At 37.3% G+C, this 25,442-nt stretch overlaps 1 protein-coding gene across 1 annotated transcript; it reads right to left on the bottom strand.

The window, feature by feature from the left end:
* Positions 1-88: 88 nt before the first annotated feature.
* Positions 89-25,442, bottom strand: itpka (inositol-trisphosphate 3-kinase A). Its single transcript, XM_067455264.1, has 7 exons — positions 24,578-25,442; positions 17,585-17,684; positions 16,499-16,712; positions 13,735-13,939; positions 7,346-7,444; positions 6,499-6,570; positions 89-5,304 (listed from the first exon to the last, which is right to left on the bottom strand). The coding sequence occupies exons 1-7, from the start codon at positions 25,013-25,015 to the stop codon at positions 5,101-5,103; spliced, it is 1,332 nt and encodes a 443-aa protein (XP_067311365.1). The 5' UTR covers positions 25,016-25,442; the 3' UTR covers positions 89-5,100.

Genomic DNA, 25,442 nt, shown 5'->3' with positions numbered 1-25,442 from the left:
TATATATATATATATATATATATATATATATATATATATATATATATATATATATATATATATATATATATATATAATATTATCATTTTGCATTTTGAGAGTGGAGAACAACTCGAATACTTCATGGGAGTGGGTGGGGTTAAACAGATCTTTTGACGCATTTTGCTTTTTCGACTCTGGTGGAATTTTTGTACAGCATTATGGGTAATGTCTTTTTTACTCACACATACCACTGTTAAACACAATTGAAACTAAAGTGAAATAATGGGGCCTGACAGCTTGAAACAAGGGCAAATGATATTGATTAACTTGAAAGGTTTATAAGTTATTGTTAAAAATAAATTTTCCTATGGAAAAAAGGACTGTAGTTTTTACTTCTAGAACCCGACTGTTGTACTCTATGGGTTTTGGGCAATAGTAGTCATTAGCTTGTCCACAGATCTGCACTTCAAACTCTAACTGGAAATAGTTAACCATCCATGAATATTTATTTCAACATATTACAGTTTGGGGCACACTAATTGTAACTTTGAATACTATTTAGGATAGATAGTATGCGAAATGGGACAATGCAATAGTTTGAAGTAATTATTAACTGTGTAATTTTCTGTGAAATATGTCTGCTCAAATCTTACTTTCGGCCACTAGCATTGACTCGTTCAGACAGTAAGCTGAGGTTAAAAAGCTAAATTTGTGTAGTGTATTCCAGCCTTTAGTTACTGCCAGTCAATAACTATTTGTGAGCGAGACTTCATTGTTGTAGTGCAGTGCCAAAAACACTAAAGACATGAGGAGTCTTAACTAATCTGTCATTAAGAGGCGGCTCTCCTACAAATGGCTGATGGTTTCTATGGAAACTTCCACTTGGCTAATAGCAGCCTTTTTACACTGGATTCTCATTTACTGTCAACACTGTGAAAACACAAGATGTTCACACAAAATGAACTGATTAGTCATAATTAGCAATGCATACATATGTAGGTTTAGATGTTCTTGATGAATTCACATTTTATCCGGTTTTAGGAGTATTATATAGGACTAACCAATGCATGTTCAGACCTCACACAAGCAGAAAATCTTTATGCCATTGTCACATAACAATCAGGAACACAATCTAGTAAAATTGAATTGGTTTGTTAGAAGTAATTGTTTGCCTTAAGTTATTTTAAGGATTTTAAAAGAAACTGAAAAAAGAGCCTGTCTTAAAGGGATAGTTAACCCAAAAGTGGAAATTCTGTCATTATTTATTGACTCACCTTCTAGTAGTTCTAAACTTGTTTGGCTTTCTTTCTTAGATATTTTAAAAGATGTCTCAGGCGGTGTCCGGAATCGTGTATGTCTTGAGTAGGTACTACGAATATGGTTGGTATGAATGAAATTTTAATGTAATACATCCTCCATGTTGTTAATTCCATTTATAAATGCCCCCTCCCGTGACCCCACGAGTCTCCATCAAATGTTCGCCTACTGTTTTTCGAATACAATGTATACTATTCGGACATACTAAGTTGGCGTATTGTTTTTCACATACTATATAGTAGGGAAGTATTCGATTTCAGACGCAGCATCTGTGTTTTTTTTGGTCCAGACAGTGGTCCAATGTTATTTTGGATCCATCTGACTTTCATTGTGTGTACAAAAACAACAGAACCTTTTCACATGCGATTAATAATGACGCAGTTCCACAATTATTAACATCATAAATGTAGCAGATTTTTTTTAAACACTAACATTATACTTTGATATTCAACATTGCCATTCAATTGTATATATTTTTAAAAGAAAGGGTGTTTCCAGTAATGGTAAATTTGAATTTTTTCTCTCTTCTGACTGCTGTAGTCAATGTCAAAAGGTCAATTAAAACATTCATAGTTTAAAGCTACACTGTGTGATATTTTCCCCCATCTAGCGTTGTAAAGGTATATGACAGTCTAGTGAATAATAGTTTCTTTTCCTCTCAATTCCGATTTCGTTTTAACTCCTACGGTGGCCGATTTAGTCCAAGATTAACATGGCTTCCAGTTCGTCCTCGTTCATGAGTGCCATCGAGTGTTAAAATGCGAAAAGCAAAGCTTGAATTTTACGGGTATGTCCCTCTTTGGCTAATGTACTTTCAAGATAGAGGGGCAACATGGCGTCCGGCATTTGAACCCCTCACCCGTATGTATTTTCAATGGCATATTATAAACTTACGAGAATACTTTATTACTTGAAAGAAGTAAATATACATTAATGAGCACATATATTTTTGAAAGAACTAAGTGTTTTTAGCTAAGAATAAACAAAAAAAGTTACGCAGTGTAGCTTTAAACAAAGCCCCTTTAAGACAAGTCATTTCACTCGGCGGCCATCTTTGAAAAGCCTCTCAGGCATGCACATGCAGCTCCTATCTCTTTGAATGGGGAAACATCAAGTTCTCCAAAACTGTTCGCCAAGCTTATGATTAAATTTTATATTTGAAATCACCAATGAAATCTGACTACAACTGTCTCATCAATTTTGCTTCTAAATGCTTGAATCATGACCAAAAACGTATTATTTGTTGCTAAATTCGGAACAGCATACTAGCATACAAGTATACTACTCATACTAATTTTACTGCATCTTTCTATGGCAGAAATAGCAAGAGTAGTATGCAGATCGAATTCAGCCTGTTTCTATTGGAATCCGAGTTTCAAACAGCTGCTGTAGTGACTTAACCAATCGGCAACTAGCTTGTTTCTTTTGAAGGCGGGATTTAATCTGCCATATTGTGCATTGCATGCACAGTTTCCCGTTCATAGTAATACAAGTTCACCGTCTTTCTGTATATGAAGTCTTTGGTTTAAAGCGTCTTCTTTTGTGTTCTACAGAAGAAAGTCAGTCATACAGTTTTGGAATGACATGAATGAAGGTGAATAATAATTACAATTTTTAGGGTGAGCTGTCCCATTAAAGCTTTTTAAGGACTATCACTAGTAACTCAGAGGTATAGCCTACTTTAAAAAGGTGATAGTGTGTTGCATTAGTAATTCAGAAATGCTGACAGAAAGCACCTTTATCTGTTAATCTCAGATCAGGCGGACTTTACAGGGTGTTTTGACTGGAAAGTAGCATTAAGGAGCATTAATTCAGATTATTTTGTTTTGTGCTTTGTTTTGTCTGCTTTTAGTTTTGAAAAACTAACACATTTGCAAACAGTATGCTGCCTTTTTGTTAAAGGGTGTGTTTTGTGTGTGAAACGCTGAGATAATTGAGAGTTTCACAAAGGTGTTGCACCTGAATGTGTTAGAAGTAAATGAGGCATGTGATGCGGGGTGCAATTGTTGTGGCTGCTGCTGTGATTGTATTGATTTCCATGTCAATGCACTCCTCTAGGAAGCTGTTAAAAGACAACCATTTTTGCAATCTATTTTTTTAGTAGTTTCCCCTCAAAAACAAATGAATAGAAGTGCTTTTTATCTCCAAATGTATTTATACTAAATGTTTAGCTACCCTGTGTTAACTGTGACTTTGTTTCTGCTGATTACATGCAGACAAGTTACAACAAACACAATCACGAACCACATAACACCTCAGTGTGCGTAATGTGATGCATTTTGAGATTATTCTTAGGTATCACTCCTAATTATTCTCAAATGTTTTAGTAGATATTGTAGTTTTTAGGTGAATAATGTTTTAATGTGAAAAGATTTATTTTTGTGTGCATTTTTTTTCATTCTTGTGCAAAATTACAAGCAGATTAGACTAGTGTGTTAGCATAATCTTAAATTTATTTTTTTGTCTTATTTAACCATTTAAAAGTTTGACTGCAATTTAAGGAGCTTATACTTCTTATCTTTTTGTTGGATTATAAAAAGGTATACATTAGCCAGGAAAATGAGTGCTGTATTCTTGATTTAATATTAATTTCACACCAAACTAACCCTTGTATTATGTAGCTGAAATATTTAATCTCTCGTTTTTATTATTATTATTATGATTATTTTTGTTGGATTATGTTGAGGTTATCACTGCCAATCTTCTGCATTTGTCTTGTTTTTTATGGAAGATTTTGCAGGGGCTCATTTCTAACCAGCCACATTAGAAATGTACCATCACATAAAGTGAATTTTAATGTACATGTACTACCTGTATTTTTTTATGTTCAAATATGGACGTTGCTGAGTCGCAGCAAATTTTAAATAAATTGTTTTGTCTATAATCCAGACATGAAGGACTATACTAAAATGAATTTGCAAAATACAGAATTCTTTTTGAGCAGATGTTTTATTTGTCATAAACATACTGCACAGGGAACACTGAAATGAAACTCACCTCCCCCCTCCCCATCCCCTAAACAAAATAGTGTCACAATGTTAAGTTTGTCTGATAATGAAACACTTTCAGTGGTGCGCAGGTATAGAAAATCAACACAGGTTCTTATACGCGAAACCAATACTATATATCCATGCAATCATCCAAAAAAATCCAATAAACCACCCTTGATTGATCACTGAAGTCAAAGCGATTAATATGATCATATTGTACTATAAATGCACTAGTGTTGTGCATTAATCACATTGATTCACTGTATGCGTTATGTAGCACATTGCAATCGTGTGCTGCACCTACTGTATGTTAGTCAGTTGTGCAGCGTTAATTGTTTGACTAGTGTTTGTTGGGCCTAGACATGGAACAATGTTGCTAACAACTAACCTTGAGTATGAAGAAATGATTAAGTTTGATAGATTCCAGCATGCAAACTACCAGCCAAAAACTGACTGAATTTATCCCTTATGATTGAAAAGTGTTTGAAAATAGTTTTATAGAAAAATATACATTGTACCTGTTCATGTGAATACATTTTTTTTTTACAAACTACGTTTGTAATTAAAATATTTGTTTTTTAACTTCTTTTTGAGCATTGGGGAAGATTAATCATTATATGATGCGCATTTGACAACAAACAAATTTGGTTTTTGAAACCATAATCATGGTGAATGCTTTTTACAGCTTAATACTGTAAAGTACTTGCTCACTGGTAGTCTCCCCATAATGCACTGCAGAAGGTTCATAAGTGTCTATCAGCATGCTGTTGCTGTCACCTGGACAGTAAGTGAAAAGTTTGCAGTAAGAAGGTCACTCCCTGGCTAATAAGGAAAGGGTTTGCAGCAGATTTTCTAGGCCCCATAAGTATCCGTCTTCTCGGTTGCCTTCCTCCCAGGGTCTGTAGTGATCCAGGTTCTGTCCATCTGGGAGAGGTGTGGTTTTACCAAAATCAATGAGCCAGACTTCAGCTCTCTCTTTGTGATCGTGAATGAAGAGAAGCGAACTGCCAATGACCTGAAAGACGTGCAACATTATGTTGACATGTGCACCAATAATTCAATTTTGTTTTACAATAATCTAATTAAGACATTTCTATGGCTGTATTTGATATTATTAGGTGTGTGATGAACTTTCTAATGCTGATGTAATAAATGGATATCTCTATGTAGATATCAGAGAATAATTTAAAATATTTTTTCAACTCATTCTAGGGTACCTTTAAAGTATTTCCTTTATATGAGGTAAAGTTTAATAGCAAATATTGCCAAAATCGCATTATGATTATGAATGTTGAGATGGGCCAAATCATATGTAAAAACAAAACGCCACATCCGATGTCGTACACTGTGCCAGTTAAGCTTTTTTCCATAAGTTGAATACGGAATGCGTTCTGTCAGGAGCTAGATATTTTACTTTAACCCTTTAGGCACCACGGTCGAGTTTACTCGACAAGATGTGTCGCTGAATAAAATGGCCGATTTTGTCAAATAGGGTGTCAAATTTCGTTCAACTTCCCCTCCACTAGATGGCAGACATGTCATACTTCATCCCTGACGAAAAAAAACATGATTCTATACAAAATCTTCGAGCAAGAGCGCATTGAATCAGTGCAAACAAAAGATTAGAAAGCATTAGATTATTATTACTATTATTATTAATGAATATGCAAATTAGATGGGAAAATGTAATCCCTACATAAACTTTGGGTCATCCTTAATATTTCTGTAATTTATAGAAAGTTTCTATCTTTTATCACTTTTAAGATATAGCCTTTTGAAATTAAGATGTCAAACTCGAACGTTTTAGGAAAAAACCTCTGGCGCCTAAAGGGTTAAAAGTTGTAACTATGAAAAAAATTTATTTACACAAACACATTGCCTCACTTCAGAAGGCCTTTATTAACCATCTGAGCCATGTGGAGTACGTTTATGATGGATGGATGCACTTTTTTGAGCTTCAAACTCAATGGACCCTGTTCACTCCCATTATAAATCTTGAAACTTGAAACTCAGATTGTGTTCATTTGAAAAAAAGAAAGCCATATACACCTAGGATGGCTTTAGAGTGAGTAAATCATGGGGTACTTTTCATTTTAAAGTGAACTAATACTATTTGATCAGTACTATTAATCAGTAAATATTAACATTGCACAACTTCTATAAAATAAGGTAAAACTTAAAATTACAGTACAAATAAAATATAGTTTACCTCATGTTTCTTGAAGAACTCTGAGGCTTTCAGTGCCTGTTTAATATCTTCAAGCCTTGTCATATAGCTGTTCTGTTAGGTAAGAGAAGAAGAAGAGCACAGCATTACTCAATAATTCAAATGGAATTATACTAGAAATGATTTGTTCAGTATTTTACTAGAGTGAGGCTCCACAAGGACATCTTGTAAGTGCAGTTTGTTTTGTGTCGAGACATTATATCTTCCTATCTTGCCTATTTTAAAATAAATATATTATTTAAAAAATTATTTTAAACCTTCCTGCTATATCTGCTAGTTCTAGTCACTGTAAAAGGACTAACTTTATCATCAACTTCCCTTGTTCCTTTAGAGGTTGTGGATTGCTGGTAATAATGTTGACAAAAATATTCAGTTTCCTGCACAGAATGACCATTTTGCTTCATCAGACCTTAATGTATCGTTAGCTGCCATGGTATTCATTTTGTTTTGCCTGTATGTTTTTATTACTCTCAAAGAACCACGATTTCACCCAAAAATCTTCACTGTTCAACTGAAGAACAAATGAACAGCAAATCATTTTTGGGTGAACCATCCCCTTAATGCACGTTCCCCTTCATTTGAAGTGATATGTAGACCCCATACTGAACAGATGAGCTTTTATGATTTTGTTTGAACTGCCTTGTTAGAGCATCACCGAGAGTGAACAATATATGGCCTTTTTCCATCAGACATGTACATCCTGGATACAAAGTACTCAAGGTCTAGTGTTCATTAAGCTACAAACAGCATTGTTCCATGGAAATGTAGGTGTGCTGTGCATGCATTATGTCGCAGAACAGGTTGATCAAGTTTTCAAGAACTCACGCACAATTATGTTTTTATTGCCTTCGACGAAATCCTTAAAGACCTGAATGACGTCTTCCTTTGACCGGGTCTTTTTAAAGTCTGTGTTGCAGGTGTCCCCTCTCTGAAATAAGAAAACAATGTAAAAACAAAAAGGTCAGATCATGAGTTTTTACAAATTAGCAGGTTGAGAACAATACAGGGTTTTAGTAGTCATAAAAAAAACATGAAAATGTCAGGGAATTTGACAAAACATGTCGTTTAATACACTAATTTAGTGCTTAAAATGAGCTTAAAACAATTTGTGTTTTTAGTTTTTTAAAGCTGGGGGTTATTCTAAAAAGCAAGGCTATCTTACCATCACATATAAATTGAACTCTCGGCTGATTAACCCAAACTTTTCTTAGGTATGCTGGTTCCAAACGGTTAACACACAAGACATTCTCAACAGAGCAATGAATATAATGGTTCATCATGAAAACAGACGCTGTCAAGAAAAATCATGCCATTCTACTTCGACTTCTTCTTTTTTTGTTTAATGGCGACTTACATAACCTACTTAGTGCACATTGCCACCTATTCCTACGATTGACACCTATGATTGATTGTGTAATCCTTTTTTCAACCTTTTTTTTATTAGGTAATCTTTATTCGCTGAGAATAAGGATTATACTGTTTGTTTGATGCTAATAAATTGAATGCAGATCCATGTGTGAGATGACAAAGGCAAACTAACCCTGGAACAGAAGCTGCCCCAGAGCAGGTAATATTCAGAGAGTGAGTTGCTATGGCTACTGACATACCCTGAAAGTTACGTTCGTTTTTGGAACCGAAAGTTGAGGTTATCCGCTTACTTAATCTTAAAAATAACCGGGTATGTCACGTAACCTGCTTTCTGGCATACCCCCCTGTTTTGGTTGGGCTCTTGCTTTTTTTTGTTTTTTGTTTGCTTGGAATTCCATGTCGTTATGTTTTCCATGTCATGTGATTCCCTTGTACACCATGTGATCATGCCATGTGCTTTTGTTTCCTATTCTGGCAAGTTCCCCCTGGTTCAATGTTTTAATGCGTTCAGGTGTTTCTCGTTTGCTCATTAGTAATCATGTATTCATAGCCCTCATGTTACCTGAGGGGTATTCCAGAAAGCAGGTTATGTGACATAGTATGTTTAAGGGTAAGCAGATAACCTCAACTTTTGTGTTCAAAAACCGAGGTAACGTTCAGGTTATGTAAATAGCCATAGTTACTCACTCTGCTATAGAGCAGGTTCTGTTCCAGAGTTATTTACTTCAGAGGTTTTCAGCGCATCCATGTAAATTATCATCTCACACATCGTTGATCTTTTCGAAATTACACATCGAAATTACTTTTACAACAATGTCATCTTTGCAGGCACAAACTGTTATTTAGTTTAACCCATCTTTCTTTTTATTCTATAATTAGCATCAAACAAACAATATAGTTCATAGTAATTAAACATGGTTGAAAATCAAGTTAATGTTTTTTTTTAATACGTCTATGCTGTGTTTGTAGTATGCTTTAAATCTACACTGTGTAACTATTTTAGTTTATTCTTAGCTAAAAACACTTAGTTCTTTCAAAAATATGTGCTCATTAATGTATATTTACTTCTTTCAAGTAATAAAGTATTCTCGTAAGTTTATAATATGCCATTGAAAATACATACGGGTGAGGGGTTCGAATGCCGGTCGCCATGTTGACCTCCATCTTGAAAGTACATTAGCCAAAGAGGGACATACCCGTAAATTCAAGCTTTGCCTTTCGCGTTTTAACACTCGATGGCACCGTGTCGAATGTGAAGGGGGATTGCCATGTTAATCTTGGACTAAATCGGCCACCGTAGGAGTTAAAACGAAATCAGAATTGAGAGGAACAGAAACTAATATTCACTGGATGGTCATATAACTTTTCAACGCTAGATGGGGGAAAATATCACACAGTGTAGCTTTAAAGCGTTAGTTCACCAAAAAATGAAGCTTCTGTCATTAATACTGGGAAACCAGTAAGACCTTCATTCATCTCCGGAATTTTTTAAAATATATTTTTGATGAAATCCGAGAGCTCTCAGTAGGGCTGGGCGATATGTCTGAAAACTGTATCATGATATAACTGTTTCATATCGGTCGATATCCATAATTATTGATTTTTTTTTTTTACCTTTTGAAAATAAGGACCAGGAGAAAAATATATTACATTTAAAAAAAATGTTTTAAACTTAACCTTCCTCTGATTATAATCCCCTCAGTAATAAAGGAATGTCAACAAAGCCATGGAAAACACTCAAATAATTAAAATGTAAACATAAGTCTAAAACCACAATGAACACTTAACAACTGTCTTTTAACATTAAGGTGCAGTGCCTTTGTTGTTTCTTTGCAGCATTTAGATGCTTTGTCATAAGGCACTGATGCAGAGTTACGTTACCTCTTCGGGCTCTCCTTGTCATTTCAAAGAAAAGCACAACGATGAGCACGTCGAGTATAAACACCTCTCCAAATGGACGAGGCGCATGCGCACACAGTCAGCGGAGACAGAAGTATAATCAAGGCTTGAGGTGGTTAAGGAAGTTTGTGGTATTACCAGACTTGGTCTAGACAACGGTCTAGCATAATTTGCAGATGACATTGGTCTGACTACGGTCAGACTTATAAAATCCCAAAAACTGTCATACTGGCGAGCTGACTTGTTTCCCGTTTCCTTTCATACTTTGTCACTGCGGGACTTATTTTCGGGTGATGCCCAAACATGATACTGTTACATGATTGGCTGTTAGCGTATCACGCCCTGCATTGCTAGGTGAACAGAGGGCACGTTTCAATCTGCTCCCTAGTTCAGTAGTCAGGGCACTGATCGGGAAATAAGTCAATGGGTTGACACCCTTAACAGTGCCCTGACTGAGGGATCTGACTGAGACCCAGAGAGTGAGTACTCTTGTTCATGCAACCAAACTTGCTTCGTAACATCTAGTTCCTCCCGACGAAGAAAAAAAAAAACGTATCAAATGTTTTATCGAACATATTTTTATTGATATCGATTACGTGTCTATTGCGATACATATTATTCTTTTATCGCCCTGCCCTAGCTCTCAGACTCCTCCATAGACAGCTATTTAATTGAGATTTTCAAGGCCCAGAAAGCTATTAATGGCATCGTTAAAATAGTCCATGTGATTCCAGTGGTTCAACCTTCATTTTATGAAGAGAATACTTTTTGTGTGCAAAAAACTAACAAAAATAACAACTTTATTCAACAATTTCTTTACGTCTGTGTCAGTCTCCTACTCAGTTTGCGTTGGTCAGCTCCTGCGTCAGCACGCGCATGCGTCGTGGTACGCACTTGAACAGCTTTGGCCAATGGTAAGCTGGCGTAGCTCGGACGTAACTCAGAAGCACTGCACTCTATTTACTCAGATTTCATCAAAAATATCTTCATTTGTGTTTTCCGAAGATTAACAAAGTTCTTACAGGTTGGAAATGACATGAGGGTGAGTAATTGATGAGAGTATTTTCATTTTTGGGTGAGCTAACACTTTTTTGTTGATATAAAAAAATTGGCTAGATTTAGCAATTTAGCAGGTGAATTGTATATATATATATATATATATATATATATATATATATATATATATATATATATATATAAATGATGTATATTGCAAAGTTATGATTGACTATATGCCTTTCTCCACTGACGTTCTAAGTTGTTCAAAGCATTTCTAAAGATACTGACTGATACTGAAGGCGGACTGAGATGGCAGACAGGAACATAGCTTGTGTAACATTAGCAAGACATTATTAGCTGTTAATAACGTAGTCAAGTAAAAAGATAATCATATGAATTACCATTATGTGTCCAACGTCATAATAAGCGGCATTGTGCAGCGTTTGCTACAGTAAGTTGTCTGACTGTGCAAGTGAGTGGGGGGGGGGGGGTAATTTGCATATTCATGAATCAGAGTATCTATTAATTTAAGCAAGGGTGTAGTAGAGTTGCATTCAAGCTATTTAACGCACAAATAATTAGTTTTTACCAGAAATATTTTAAAAATATGTTTTATTTAAGCTACACAAGCTTTTTAAGCTTGATCAAGAGCAGTGAGTAATTTTCTCTGCTACATTTGTTCTTTTATTAACATTAATAACACACAGCATTAGTGGCTGTTGTCACTTTAAAAGGGGGATAAGCAATATTTCCTGAACACTGTTGATATTTCAAATCAACCCAAATAAACACACCCCTCTCTTCATTGCTCCGCCTCCAAAGCGCTCCCTCCAATCCTAACCGCCCTGCTCCAAATCAGCTTCGAACCCCTGTCATGCGAGGCGCACTAACAAGGACGCTAAACAGTAAACACTAAAATCTCTAGCAGTCATCAGCCTGCACAACTCTCACTAGCTGGCCTCCGCTACAGACACAATGCAAGAGTGGATGTCTATTTATCGGAGCAGAAGCGCAATAAAATAATGGTTCATGAAAAATAAAGATGATAAGTGAACGACAAGGAAGCACAAAAAATGTAAGTACACAAGAGTAAATACAAACAAGAGTTCGTTGTTAGTTGCAAACAGCACAGCAGCTCCAGACAAACAATGACACTGCAAACCAGTATTACTACTATGGAGCAGAAACAACGCCACCTCCACTCCACGTCTGTTTCCAGGCCTTCACTCTTCTCTCTCTCGATCTCTCTCCAGCACTGAAAGCTTTTTGTAACACGGGTCCTAAAGCTTTTTCCTGATCATATACCTTTATCTTCCAGCGATATTCTTATGAGCTTTTCTCTTTTGTAATGTCTCTCAGGCATCTCTCTTATAACAGTCTTTCTTCAAATCTCCCTCTTGCTCGTTTCCCTCTTCCACCGCCTAATGCTGATTGGCTCCATTTTTGTTGTTGTGTTGGTCCCACCAAATTTCAAACTGCAGTTTTCAAATATTAATTAGCACACATTTAAAACCTGCCGCTGCTGCACATGACACAGATCTCAAACGCATCTCATTTTCTCACATTTTTTTTTTAAATATTCATTTAAAGGGGTGATGAATTGAAAAATCAACTTTCCCTTGAGCTTTTGATATATTTATCAGGTCATGGTAATATAAGATTATCCTGTAAGTTTCAGAGCTGAAAACTTCATTGTTAGTCAAAGAAAAGCTTTTATAGACACCAGGCCCAGTAAACGTTTGTGTGCTTTATCCTGACATCATCTAGCGGGCGAAACACCGCCTCTACAGTATAATAAGCATGTGTAATACAGTAACCCCACCCACCGACTCATCGGACCACTAACCAGCAGCAATAACACATTAAAGAAGATAGCAAGATATTGTGGAAGAACACAGTCGCTGCATAAGCTTCCTTTGGATCCTAATATTAGGAATGTGTGATACTTAATTTTTAATGAAGTTCCAACTCACGTGGGGAAGAACGTTTGTGTGTTCGCTTCATTTCACCGCGGAATCGTTTGTATACATGTCTCAGGTAGATTTGCAGACATAATGTTGTGCCTTCTATATTGGATCCTACAGAAATGGTGCAACAAACTTATGTGAGTAAAACATCTTTTTATATGTAGGCTAATAGTAGTCCCGGGTCTGTGTGTTTTCCAGGCAGGCTATCAAAACATACGCCCGTCAGTAGAAATAATATGTTCTTGCTCTGGACGCGCGCACGTGTGTGTGTGTTCACGCTTATATCCACAGATTGTGCTGGCCATGTAATACAGAAAAAAATTCATTGTGTTTGTTGGATAAAGACGTTTACGAGCCCTGTGAGAGAATCCCGGTTGCCGCTTTCAAATCAATCCCTCCCTCCTGAACTGAGAAGGGGAGCAGAACCTCATTGAATATGCAAATCCAATCCTAGCCATGGGTATGTACTTCTAAGTCTCCAGTGCGTCACACCCATCAATACCCAGCGTTCAGGAGAGAGCCTCAAAACCAGTGTAGAAAATAGCTTATTAGTTATGATGTTTTTGGATGTAAAAAAACACACAAATGTCATTAGTTGACCTCAGACAACAGTATACATATTTTTTAAAGTCAGTTCATGACACCTTTAAGACTTTATTTAACTAATTTGGAATACTCTTATCAGGATACTTGACAAAACTGAATTTGAACAACTGTGTGGGTTGTTCGGTCAAGCGTGAAAGAGAGCTCCATTCTGGCACGCTTCTTTCTGTGTGTGTCGCACGCGTGCGTGTGTGTGTGTGTCACATAGACAGGACATTTACAGACAGCGCGTTCTCTTTCGTCTTGTTGCGCTTGAATGGTTTTAAAAGCATTCGCATGAATAAGAGCGTGATCATATCATGTAACGTTAGCCAAAGGATGACAGAAAAACAGATGCTGTGATGTAAACAGGCAGGCTGTGATTTTTAGGCACTGTGGCTACCTTGATACCCTCAATGCGGAAGCCCAGAGTATTAGTAGAGCTGACACTTTCTCTCCATTGCATGTAACGTGGTTTGGTAACTGCCTGCTGTTTCTTTTCTTCTGCTGTTGGAGCCTCACTGTCCACCTCCAGCATCTTATTAAACAAGTCTTCACGCAGCTTTGGCTTCACCCTTGCCCGCGCCAGCTCCTCCTCCAGATATGTCCTGAAAGAAAGAAAAGTTAGAATTGGATATTTAATTACCTGGAAATGGAGCAACCTGGTGGAATTGTTTTTAATCATGTCTGAATTGTTGTTTCAGTCATGTGCATGTGCGTTTTTATTTTATGCAAGTTTGAACTTTACTTGACTTCCTGTATAGGAAGAGGAAGTCACCAAGGGACTCCTTGCACAAAATGTCTCTCAGTGTGTGAATGCGTGAAATGCATGTGAGAAGGAAGCCCTCAGGGACGCCCTGTGTCTGTCTCGCTAAGCATGCATGTAAGTTTTGACTGCATGTGCACAGGAAGTGGTTATTATTGTGTGCGGTGAAAGGGCCTCTCTCTTCATGAGCCCCACCCATTGCCCTGACAGGATGCAGGCCAACAACCAGAACAGGTGTTTTAGCAGCCAGAGTTATCTCATGATGCACAATGTTAGCATGACTATGAAGAGGAGAGGATTAAATATTTAACATAATAAGTAATAACTGGGGTGCTATATGTGTAATATTAATTAATCACTGTATTAATATAAATTAATTATATTAATACAAATAATTAATATAAATAAACTTAATATTAAATTATAACATTGGCGCAGTTTTACAAACAGGGTTTAGACTAAGCCAGGATTAATCCTTAGTTCAATTAGGACATTTAAGACGCTTTTTTGTAAACGTGCTCTAAAAAATAACTGGTGTGAGTCTTGAGTCAAAAGTCAAAACAATGGTAATGACATATCTTAAAATATTTAGCTTTCGGTTAAACCGCTCAAACATGCATCTTAGTCTAGGACTAGCTTAAGCCTTGTCTGGGAAACCGGAGGATATAGGCCTACTATTAATTATATTATATTAATGTTATATTTAAATATTTGTACTATTTCTATTTCAAATAGATGTTGTTCTTTTGAACTTTCTGTTCATTAAATAATTGATTCCCACAAAAATATTGACAATAATACAAAATGTTTTTTCTAAATCCGCGTATTAGAAGGTGAAGTGAAAGGTGAAGTGAATAACACTGATTATCTCTTTATCACGGCACCTGTTAGTGAGTGGGATATATTAGGCAGCAAGTGAACATTTTGTCCTCATAGTTGATGTGTTAGAAGCATGAAAAATGAGCAAGTGTAGGATTTGAGCGAGTCTGACAAGGGCCAAATTGTGACAGCTAGACGACTCAAAAACTGCAGCTCTTGTGGGGTCTTCCCAGTCTGCAGTAGTCAGTATCTATCAAAATGTTCTAAAAAAGGCAAAACCGGCAACATGGTCATGGGTAGCCAAGGCTCATTGATGCAGGTAGGGAGTAAAGGATGGCCTATGTGGCCCAATCAAACAGACAAGCTGTAGTTCAAATTGCTCAAGAAGATAATGCTGGTTCTGATAGAAAGGTATCAGAACGTGAGCATAAGAACTGGACCACGGAGCAATGGAAGAAGGTGTCCTGGTCTGATGAATCACATTTTCTTTTACATCACGTGGATGGCTGGGTGTGTACGTGTCGCTTACCTGGGGAACACATGGCACCAGGATGCACTATGGGAAGAAGGCAAGCAGGCGGAGGAAGTGTAATGCTTTGGACAATGTTCTACTGGGAAACCTTGGGTCCTGCCATCCGTGTGGATGTTACTTTGACACGTACCACCTACCTAAGCATTGTTGCAGACCATGTACACCCTTTCATGGAAACAACAGTATTCCCTGGTGTCTGTCTCTTTGAGCAGGATAATGCACCCTGCCACAAAGCAAAAATGATTCAGGAATGGTTTGAGGAGCACAACAATGACTTTGAGCCTCTCTGAGATGTGATCTGTGAGATGTGCTGAACAAACAAGTCCGATCCATGGAGTCCCCACCTCGTATCTTACAGGACTTTAAGGATCTGCTGCTAACATCTTGTTGCCAAATACCACAGCGCACCTTCAGGAGTCCAGTGGAGTCCATGCCTCAACAGCTCAGAACTGTTTAGGCAGCAAAAGGGGGACCAACAAAATATGATATATAATATAATATAATATAATATAATATAATATAATATAATATAATATAATATAATATAATATAATATAATATAATATAATGCCTAATCGGTGTATATTAAAATATATTAAAACAAAATAAAAGTTCTTTTAAATTGTAATCATATTTCACAATATTCCTGTTGTACTTTATTTTTGATTAAATAAACATATTTAAATATCTTACTAACCCTAAAGTTTTTTATGATAGTGCATATAATACATTTTATTTTTTATATATTTTTAGGTAATTATTAAGTTTTAAGTGATTCATTTGGATTATATATTTTGTGCAATTAAGTTCTGTGAATTTTTTTGAGCCTACAAAACATTAAAAGCTCATTAAGCATTTTTTGTATCCCTTGTAAATGAATATACAAATACATTGAATATATGAATATATATATTGAATATACAAATACATCATAAAAAATTAAGTAAATGGGAATTTAGAAATGACACTGAAAATAAAATAAACTTAATTTTCACTTGGAGCACCATGTGTCTGTGTAAAAAAGGAGCATCTGTTATTCAATCACTGTACCTCACTCCCATCTTGCAGTCCATGACGTTTGGCAAATCAAAGTTGGCCAACAGGTCTTTCATTTTGAGAAAGAGCTCTCCGTCGCTCTCTACCAATCCATAATAGCTGGGCACGAAGGAATGTAAAGCATCCTCTTTCAGCCTCTCAAAACACTGCCTCTCATTCTCTGAGAACTTCTTCAGTATGGCACCCTCATCCCCTGCTTTAAAGCTGCCTGGGCAGAAACACAAACACAAAGGAGTCACTGGAGCACATATAATCAACACTGAGCCGCTCAGCCAGTCAAGCAGATCTTAGTCAGCCATTATCAGCTGTGAAAATAAATTGTACATGATAAGTGAGCACACTTTCATAGTCAAAAATTGTAAATAGTGTTAGATATTGTATGTGTTTATTTTACATATCTGATATTTGCAGCTTAAGATGTGTTAATTCAAATAAGATCATACGTAGAATGTTATGGTTTTTGACTATGTGAATAAAGCGTCATCACATAACACTGCTCATAACCACTTCCCTAAAAATGGTATCAAATAGCTTTACTTCCGCAATGTACTTAAAAGCCCTGTTTACAATAAAACAGCTAGAAATGTTAGCTAAAATCGGTGATGTTTTTTTACAAAGGTAATCTGTCAGCAAAATTTGCAAATACATTTGAACGAGAGAATTACTGATACTTGCAGTACAGAAATAAATAAGCTCCAGATTCGGAAAGAAGTTAAAAAATAAAAATAAAAGCAAAGCCACACCAAATATGCTTTTTACACAATTACTAAATGTAGTTATTAGATTTCTTTAAGCAATAATTTTTATTTATGTAAAACATAATTGCTTTCCAATATAACTACAATAATAGACTAAAAAGCATATTCAAGTCTGATTTGGTTTTGATACATTAAATGTTAATAAAAATGTACACATTAATAAATAATTAAATTACTGTTGGTAAATGAATAGTCCCAAGCATGGGGTACAATGCTGTTCCATACGCATTTAACCCGGAAACTGTGCAAGCTGTGCAGATATGGAACTGAAACATGAATTCATATCAGACTAAAATGTGCAGATTTTTTGGGCATACTGTACCTTTATGGCCTGCTAACTGAACCCAGGACAGGCGTCTTCGTTGTGAGGCCACCAAAGGGCAATGGACAATAGTCTTCAGCTTCCACCAGGCATTGCTTTGCTGGAACACATTAAAACATAATCATCCATTAATCATGAATTAAATATTTGAAATGTTCTGCTGACCGTATGTAAAGCTCAACCCTTGACCACTCGACAAGAAGTCTGAGATTGGATCCCAAAAAAGAAGAGAGGCCAATGACTAAAACCAACTGGCAGTGTTTTTTTGAACACTGCACAATGTTCCTTAAGTGTGTAAGACTGACTCACACACACACATGGTCTCAGTTGGAGCTGTGAAGCTCAGTAATTCAGCACTATAGCTCAAAACGTAGATATTTGTTTTGCTTCCCATTTCAAATGAGCATTCTGGTAACCATTCTGTTATTTTGAGAAGTAACATTTCCATTGCACTCTTAGCTGTTCACAATGCATTTTACTTATAAAACGTGACACTACTGTTTAGCAGGATATTTAGTGAGGAAATATTGAGGATACCGTTTTATCCATTTGATCCAGTTTGATCCACTTTTTCTCTGTTGGAATAACATGGAATGATAAATTGTTCATAATAAGACCAGCGTATTAAGAAAGGAAATAGGGTCAATTTTGATTTTATATCAAAGTCGCAGTTTAACGGAGGTATGAAAATAGAGGAATTCATGTTTCAACGTTACAAAGACTGGCAAATGGGGTCTCACTTGAGAGCCACTCCCCCGTGCATTCAGGAATAATAGATGGCAGCACACATACACATTCAGATTTAGAACTGAGTGGTTGCATACAGCGATCATTCTCTTCTTCTTCTTTGTTTTTCAAAAAAGTGTTTCCTGATTCTAAAAGAGCTTGCAATCGAGAGATCTCGTCTAGTTTCATGCATTCCTTTTTTATCAACACTGAAAAAAACGTTGTGTTTTGTCAAAGACTATTTCTGGATCAGATTCACAATGATGATCAAAACATGATCAGACAGATGGAGTAACACTTGCACAGTCCTATACCACTTCTTGGGTTGACATTTCACTCTTTAACATTAGGCAGTTTTGATTAATATGCTGTTATTTTACATATGCATCTGCTTACATATCATATCGCTTGCTTCTGCTTCTTTTCGCCTGTGTTTTGATCAGGAGATTCAGTACTCTTTCAGAAGATATGTAATAGCCCCTCTACGGTATAACAGTGAAAACACGGTAATCCGTAAATTTCTGTCAATAGCAGGGACGGGTTGTCTCACAAATGATGGAAATTTCAGTTAATAGTGGGGAAGGAGTTAAGTGCAGCAAATCCCCCCTGGGCACATCAGAGCAAAAGAGCAGATTTCCCTAAAAAAAAAAAAAGAGCGGTGAGCATGTTTTTAAAGATGTCTTTCCATCTGTGTGTTTCTGGATGCAGTGGTTTCCTGTCCTCATCTGACAGCTATGATCACTGTCTCACATGTCTGGACTGTGAGCATGCCGAGATGGCTTACGTGGATGGTTCATGCTCTAACAGCGAAAGCATGACCATGTCGGCATTGCGGTCATGACTCTTCTTTTGTTGAGTCCCCTCTGCTGTTACCCAGCCCGCGACCTCTGCTAAAGGTAAATCTGCAAATCTGATTGGTTACTGGGTGTGGCACGTGGTTCACAGCAGCATTCTGCTCCAATGTTTTACCGGGTAAAAAGTAATGTTTTTACTTTTTACCCGGAATTACATGAGGAGGTGCAGAAGTCGTGGAAGCACTTTTACTCCCAGAATCCCCTTTGCAGCATCCTCCGCTCTCACTACCCTCGATGGTGGGGCCAGGGTACATGGAGATTTCCAAAGTGGAGCGTGCAATTGCGGAACACTTGTGCCCACAAAGTGCCATCACCTGGCTGAACCATCTGCATCTGCCATCCAAGGGCCGTAAAACAATGGCAGCCCTGGCTGTTAAGGCTTACAGTGCTTCTGGACAGGCCACCTCCACCCTGCAAGTGATGGCCATCCTGCAAGTCCATCAGGCCAAAGCACTTAAAGAACTGCAACAGGGGAATTCTGAGTCAGGGTTGATGCAGGAACTGCCCATGGCCAATGACCTCGCCTTCCAGGCGACAAAAGTCATGACGCGGGCCCTTGGCCAGAAGCTGTCAAGGAACACCATCCTTGGCTTAACCTTGCAGAGATGCTCTCTCTCCTAGCTTTTATGACACCCATCTTGCAAGGTGGCCTCTACGGCAACACAGTCTACAGATCCCCAGTCTTCTCGTCACCTAGGTGGCCCAAGTTGGCTTCTAAACCTGCTCTTGCATGACCAGAGACGTCAACCCGGCAAACCCCTCAAGCCCCAAACAGGAAAGCGATTAAGCCCATCCTTCAGGGTGCCGCTAAACACTAAGCATCCATTTAAGATACGGGATATGGGTGGCAATGAGAGGGAGGGAGATGAGCCTGGAGGTGGTGACAGCTCATGCTTCCGGGAGAATGGAGTCAATTCGGGGACTCCTAGATCGTTTGCGGTGCCTTCTTTCTGTTTGAGGCCCCAAGCATACTTTGATTCTGATGTCAGGCCCAGTACTCGAGTTACATGCACGTTTGGTAAGCCCTTGAACTGGGCTAGATGCCCCATATGTTGTGATTCTCTCTTGGTAATCTCATGTGTATTCTTCCATGGCACGGTTTCTCTGACAGTAAACCCCAGTCTTTCCTCATGCAGATTTCGCTCTGCCCCGTCTCTGCATCTGTAGTGGTTCCATCGATGTCTAGGCAGGACATAAACACGGAGTTCTTCCATAGCATTGCCTCACAGCTCAGTCCATATGTTTATTTCCACATGCTCCTCCCTACAGGTAGTATGTGGCTTTCGTAGCGTCCCTCTCCTTTGGACTAGGTACTAGGTGTTGTTAACAACACTGATCGGGGCTGAAAAAAATTGTAATAGAGAACCAAAGCATTGTTTCCATAAAAAAGGAACAGCAGCTACGACTATCTCCATGGTAAGCATTGTCCCTTCCATACTGTTGGAATTAAGGACTATTATTTTTGGGGCTGGGTAGGATTACGACTGTATGAGGGCAGTTGCAAAAAGGGCACGCTACAGCTTGCCAGCATCTGCGTCTCCAACCCTCGCAACACAGTTAAGTGGTTTTGCCGCTTTCCCTTTTCCCATTTGTCAGTCTTCAACATAACATTGAACATGACGGAAAGATAGGTAACGTCTTGGTTACTTGGCTCCTCAGCATAAACCTGAATGAATGGATGTGTGCCACCATCTTATATAGCCGTATGTACAGGGGAGTTGCTTGGCATGCAAATTCCTCTGGCCGTTTTCTGGCGATTGGGGCTCCCAGGTGAGACCTCATTTGTCAATCTTTAACATAATTCTTCCTTTGACTTACATATGAGTGAAACAAATTTTCAAAAAAGAACAAATAACTAGGGTGGGAGTCGAGATGGTTCTATTCATAGCTTGTTGATTGAATGAAGGCATATTAACTTGCAGTTATATTTATAACAAAAATAATTTGCAGTTGATTGTAAAAAAGAGGTTGAGTTTGAGTGAACTAAAAGATTGAGACTAAAAAATATGAGGTAAATAAATAAATAAATAAACAAACAAATAAATAAATAAATACAAATTTAATTTCATAACAACTTTGTTAATATTTCTAATATATTATTTAAAGAAATGTCTTTTAGGAGATCAGATACAGCATATGTTGAAATCTTAAGGGTGTAGCTGAAGTGCAGTATTTGTTCTTCCACTTGATATGGAAATAAACACTACCTCTGCTTATAAACCAGAATCAGATTCAAGTTTGCCAACATGTTAAAACCTCCCTCAGGTACAAGAGCTGATCTAAAAAACCTTTACAATGCAGCCATTACTGAGCCTTTAAATTGGATGTAGTACATAAAACTGCTTTAGAGGGTTGGACAAGATCCAGAGAGTACATCATATTTGAAGTCAAGCAGGCTGCGTGCGGCCCCTTATAAATACAGAGAAACGCCATAAACTAAAGGCTATGCCCTGCACTTTTTGTGGAACTGTGCATACACACATTTTAACACACCCATAACTAAATATTGAACTGGACAGTCATACAGACAATTCAAACATTATGGTGCCAACTCTCAAACAACTACCAATCATGATATATAAAAGTGTGACATGTTTCAACAAAAACATAAAAACCTTTACCTTCAGTAAACATATCACATACTGAAACAAAAAAAAAACAGTCAACATGGTTCTTTCTACAAGCATTTAAAAATGTGACGTTAAAAACAAGCCATTTATGAATCGAAATGAAACACAAATAAGAGCAAAAATGCTACACTAAAAGCTGAATGCGCCATCTTAAGTATCTTTTGTTTGCTAGTTAGACAAAGACACAACTGTTTTTCCACTCTTATAGTGAAAATGGGCTTTTAATCTGAACTACAAAAATTACATGTTTACAGCTGAAAACATTTTGACTGTGAGTATTTAAGAATTTATAAAACTGACCTGAAGTTAGTCTACCGTCAAACTGCGAATGGAAACTTGTTTGTGACACTGTGGCTTCTGCCTAAATGTCAAGCGGCAATGAGTTTATGTTTTGATATAGGCTGATAAAATGAAACGCTGCTTTGTGACACTGCTTGTGCTTTCCTTCTCAGAATATTAGATTCTGGAACAGGTCTGTGCATACATTACATTCAAAAGCTCTGAATTGCTTTTTACAGTGTCATTGAGATTGACTTTTATTGTGACTAAGAAGATCAACATTCAGTCAGTTCATACAGTGTAAGATGTGTAACTTTCTAAAAGGAAACAGTAGACGCTATGCAGACATGGCGTCCAGATTTACAGAGGCAAAGTGTTTAACCTATAATGACAGCAAAGGCCTTCTATGGCTGTGAATGAGCCTGAGGACTACAATACATGACACATCCCTTCAAAATAATCACAGAAGAGAGAAACAAAATGAGAGGAGATGACCGAACATATTTATTTATCAATTAAACACATTATTATTTGTAATTTTCTCATCTTTTTGGCAGATGCTTCTATCCGATACCAGTTTGGATGCATTTAAAGTAACTTTTACTAGGTTGTTCCTTGGGAAACGAAGCAATCATCTTTGTTTGCTAGTTTCATGGCAGCTAAATTACAGGAATAATATAGGCTAATTTATGAACTTTTTCGATAGCTAAGATTGGTTAAATTTAGAAATCATCAACATTGCTTGTCCTATTCACTAGCACGAATATTTTCTAAACAATTTGCAAAGGTCATCACTTAGAATTCACCCACTGTTAAAGAAATTAACAACATGTGAGTAGCGATATGAAAAAAAGGCTTTGGCACATAGTGGTTAAGCCTGTTGAGCTTGTTATTTTAACACTCAAAGTGCTGCCAGGTTATTAAAGCTGCACGCCTGTGATATTTGCTGAACTCAATCTACACTGAAGGCGCTCAATGCAAACAAAAAATAAACATCTCCGATTAAAACTGAACAGCCTATTTTGTAAACAATAAGAAAAGAAAGAACATACAAGAGCCATCTGATACAGATCTAGCCAATAATGCCATGTGTTGTGTCACATATACAGTACTTTTGAATTGGCAACATGGTGAAAAGACATGATTTCACAATTAGAAGCAAGTACAGACAAACAGACGCCCACATATGCATACCATAATGATGAACATGCATGAGCTCTACAAACAATGATTGAATGCATAGCTGGCATTGTGTTAATAGTCGAAATACAAAGATTTTAATCAAAAGTTTTCTAATGACTTGATAAGTATCAAACGCCACACTGGCAACTCAAGAACAGATAAAAAAGGATTTCATAACTTTACAGCACAACAGTTCCCAAGGGCATTCGGCACAAAACTTGGTGCCAAATCAAATGTGAGTGTGAAGCAGACCCTGCAAATCAGTAGGAATAATGTTAAGAAGATGGACAACACAACAGTTCCTCATTATAGTTTCAAGTTCTCATTACAGGTTTTCAATTGTCTTCTTTTATTTAGCTTAAAAAAAGATGTATAAAAAATCTAAAAGTCTCTCTAAAAGTTTATTTATATGTATCTCATATTTCCTATATTGAAGAACGGGACTAGTTGTCACATAGTAAGGTTAGTAAAAGCTTTTGAGCCAAAAGTCCATTTACACAAATATGTGTTGCCCTAGAAGTGGTTTTGTATGTTGGTTTCAAACTCCTAGTTCAGTTGGGTCAAAGTCCTAGTTTTAATTTAGAAAAAAAAAAAAAAAACGAATCCTAATTAAAACTACATATAGTTACTATACCAATAAATAATAATATAATGTATAAAATATAAATTATTATAATTATTACTAATAATAATAATAGTTAGTCAAAACAATGTTTCTATTTTTGTTGTTGCATTAATTCTCAGTTTTTTTAAAATGTCAGATTCAAGTGTGACAGCTTTCCCCTTTCGATACAAACTATTTTGTCAGCTTCATCTGCAAACAACTGGTTTCTCAGCAGCATTGCAAAGCTGCCAGGTTACAAATTATTTTAAGTAATTAATTCGTAAGTAATTTTAAGTACTTAATTATTATGTTTTACAGTGTAGTAGTAACATGATAACACAAGGCTGTCACAAAAGATCAGCATCTGACTAAATAACTGATTTTTTTCTCTGGAAACTTATTGCAGCAAAAACTACAGCCATAAATGTACTTTAAAAACACATGCTGACAAAAATTCACAAGAGTAAAAAGTGTGACAACACTTAAAAAAAAGGTTTTAAAATGGAGTTTTCACACCGACCCGTTCTACTCTTAAAATAATCATTTTTTTCTCTATGCGAAGGAGCATTTAATAATCCTAAAGAAATTGTGCAATGGGAACGTTCCATGGATTTTAAAGGTTGTTCAGGGAATCGCAGGCTAGATGCCAATAAAGAAACTTTGTTTTTGTTAGAGCCTCCTTCATTGGTTATAGCACGTAAATCACAACATAACCTACCTCTCCGGAGTCTACAGAGTCCCCCAAATGTTCCAGAGTCACGATGCCTTTGCTTTTGGTCTCGTTGTCGCTGAGGATGTCATCCTCTGATTCGTCAAACGCCGTTGAGGAGCCGTTGGAAGAGATGGAGGAGTTGGAGAGTTTGCGCCGCAGCCGCCCGTTCACCTCATCTAGATCCTCCTCGGTGATCTCCCGTGAGTCCCCATCAGACGTGATGGTCACCTGCGGCACTAGGCACCCTCTCCCCGGTTTACCGTCGCAGAGAAAGCCTGCTTGCCCGCTGTACTGTTCCGCCATCTGTGCTTGATCATCACAAATCTCTGTGGATGAAAAGTTTCCTGCGCGTCCTCCTCCTCCTCCTCTCACTGAACCGTCGCAAACAGGAGACGAACGGGAGAACACCGCCTCTCTCAGCGACCTCCGCCTCTGTTTGGGCATCGAGGTGTCAGGAGGGTACAGATTAACCCCCCTCTGTCCGAGGGGCCACACGCTGCGTTAGTGAGTGGGGACCCCTAAAATAATTCCAGCCTATCGCCGCAGAGATAGGCCTGTTTGTGTTTGGTTCAGTTCAGATAGGCTACTTTATTTCCAGTAAGTTATGTAACAAACGATCTCCATCCAGATACGTTTGTTTGGTTTAGCGAGAATCTGTGAACTGTGAACGTACATTCACAGCCAGCGAGCCCCTGTCAGCGCTCGAGCTCTGTGAACACACATCTTCCGCATTTGAAACGTTTCACTACTCTTCCTGACTTTTAATTTGTTTGACTTTTGCTTCATAGCTCATTTCCTTATTCCTTGTGGTATTCTTTCGATCACACTGCTGTTTATTATTATGTATCAATCACATTAATTACATGAATCA

This window comes from Pseudorasbora parva, chromosome 10 (assembly GCF_024679245.1).
Source record: "Pseudorasbora parva isolate DD20220531a chromosome 10, ASM2467924v1, whole genome shotgun sequence".
NCBI classification, from domain to species: Eukaryota; Metazoa; Chordata; class Actinopteri; order Cypriniformes; family Gobionidae; genus Pseudorasbora; species Pseudorasbora parva.
The sequence above is the reverse complement of the archived record's forward strand: the minus strand, read 5'-3'. Positions and strand labels throughout refer to the sequence as shown.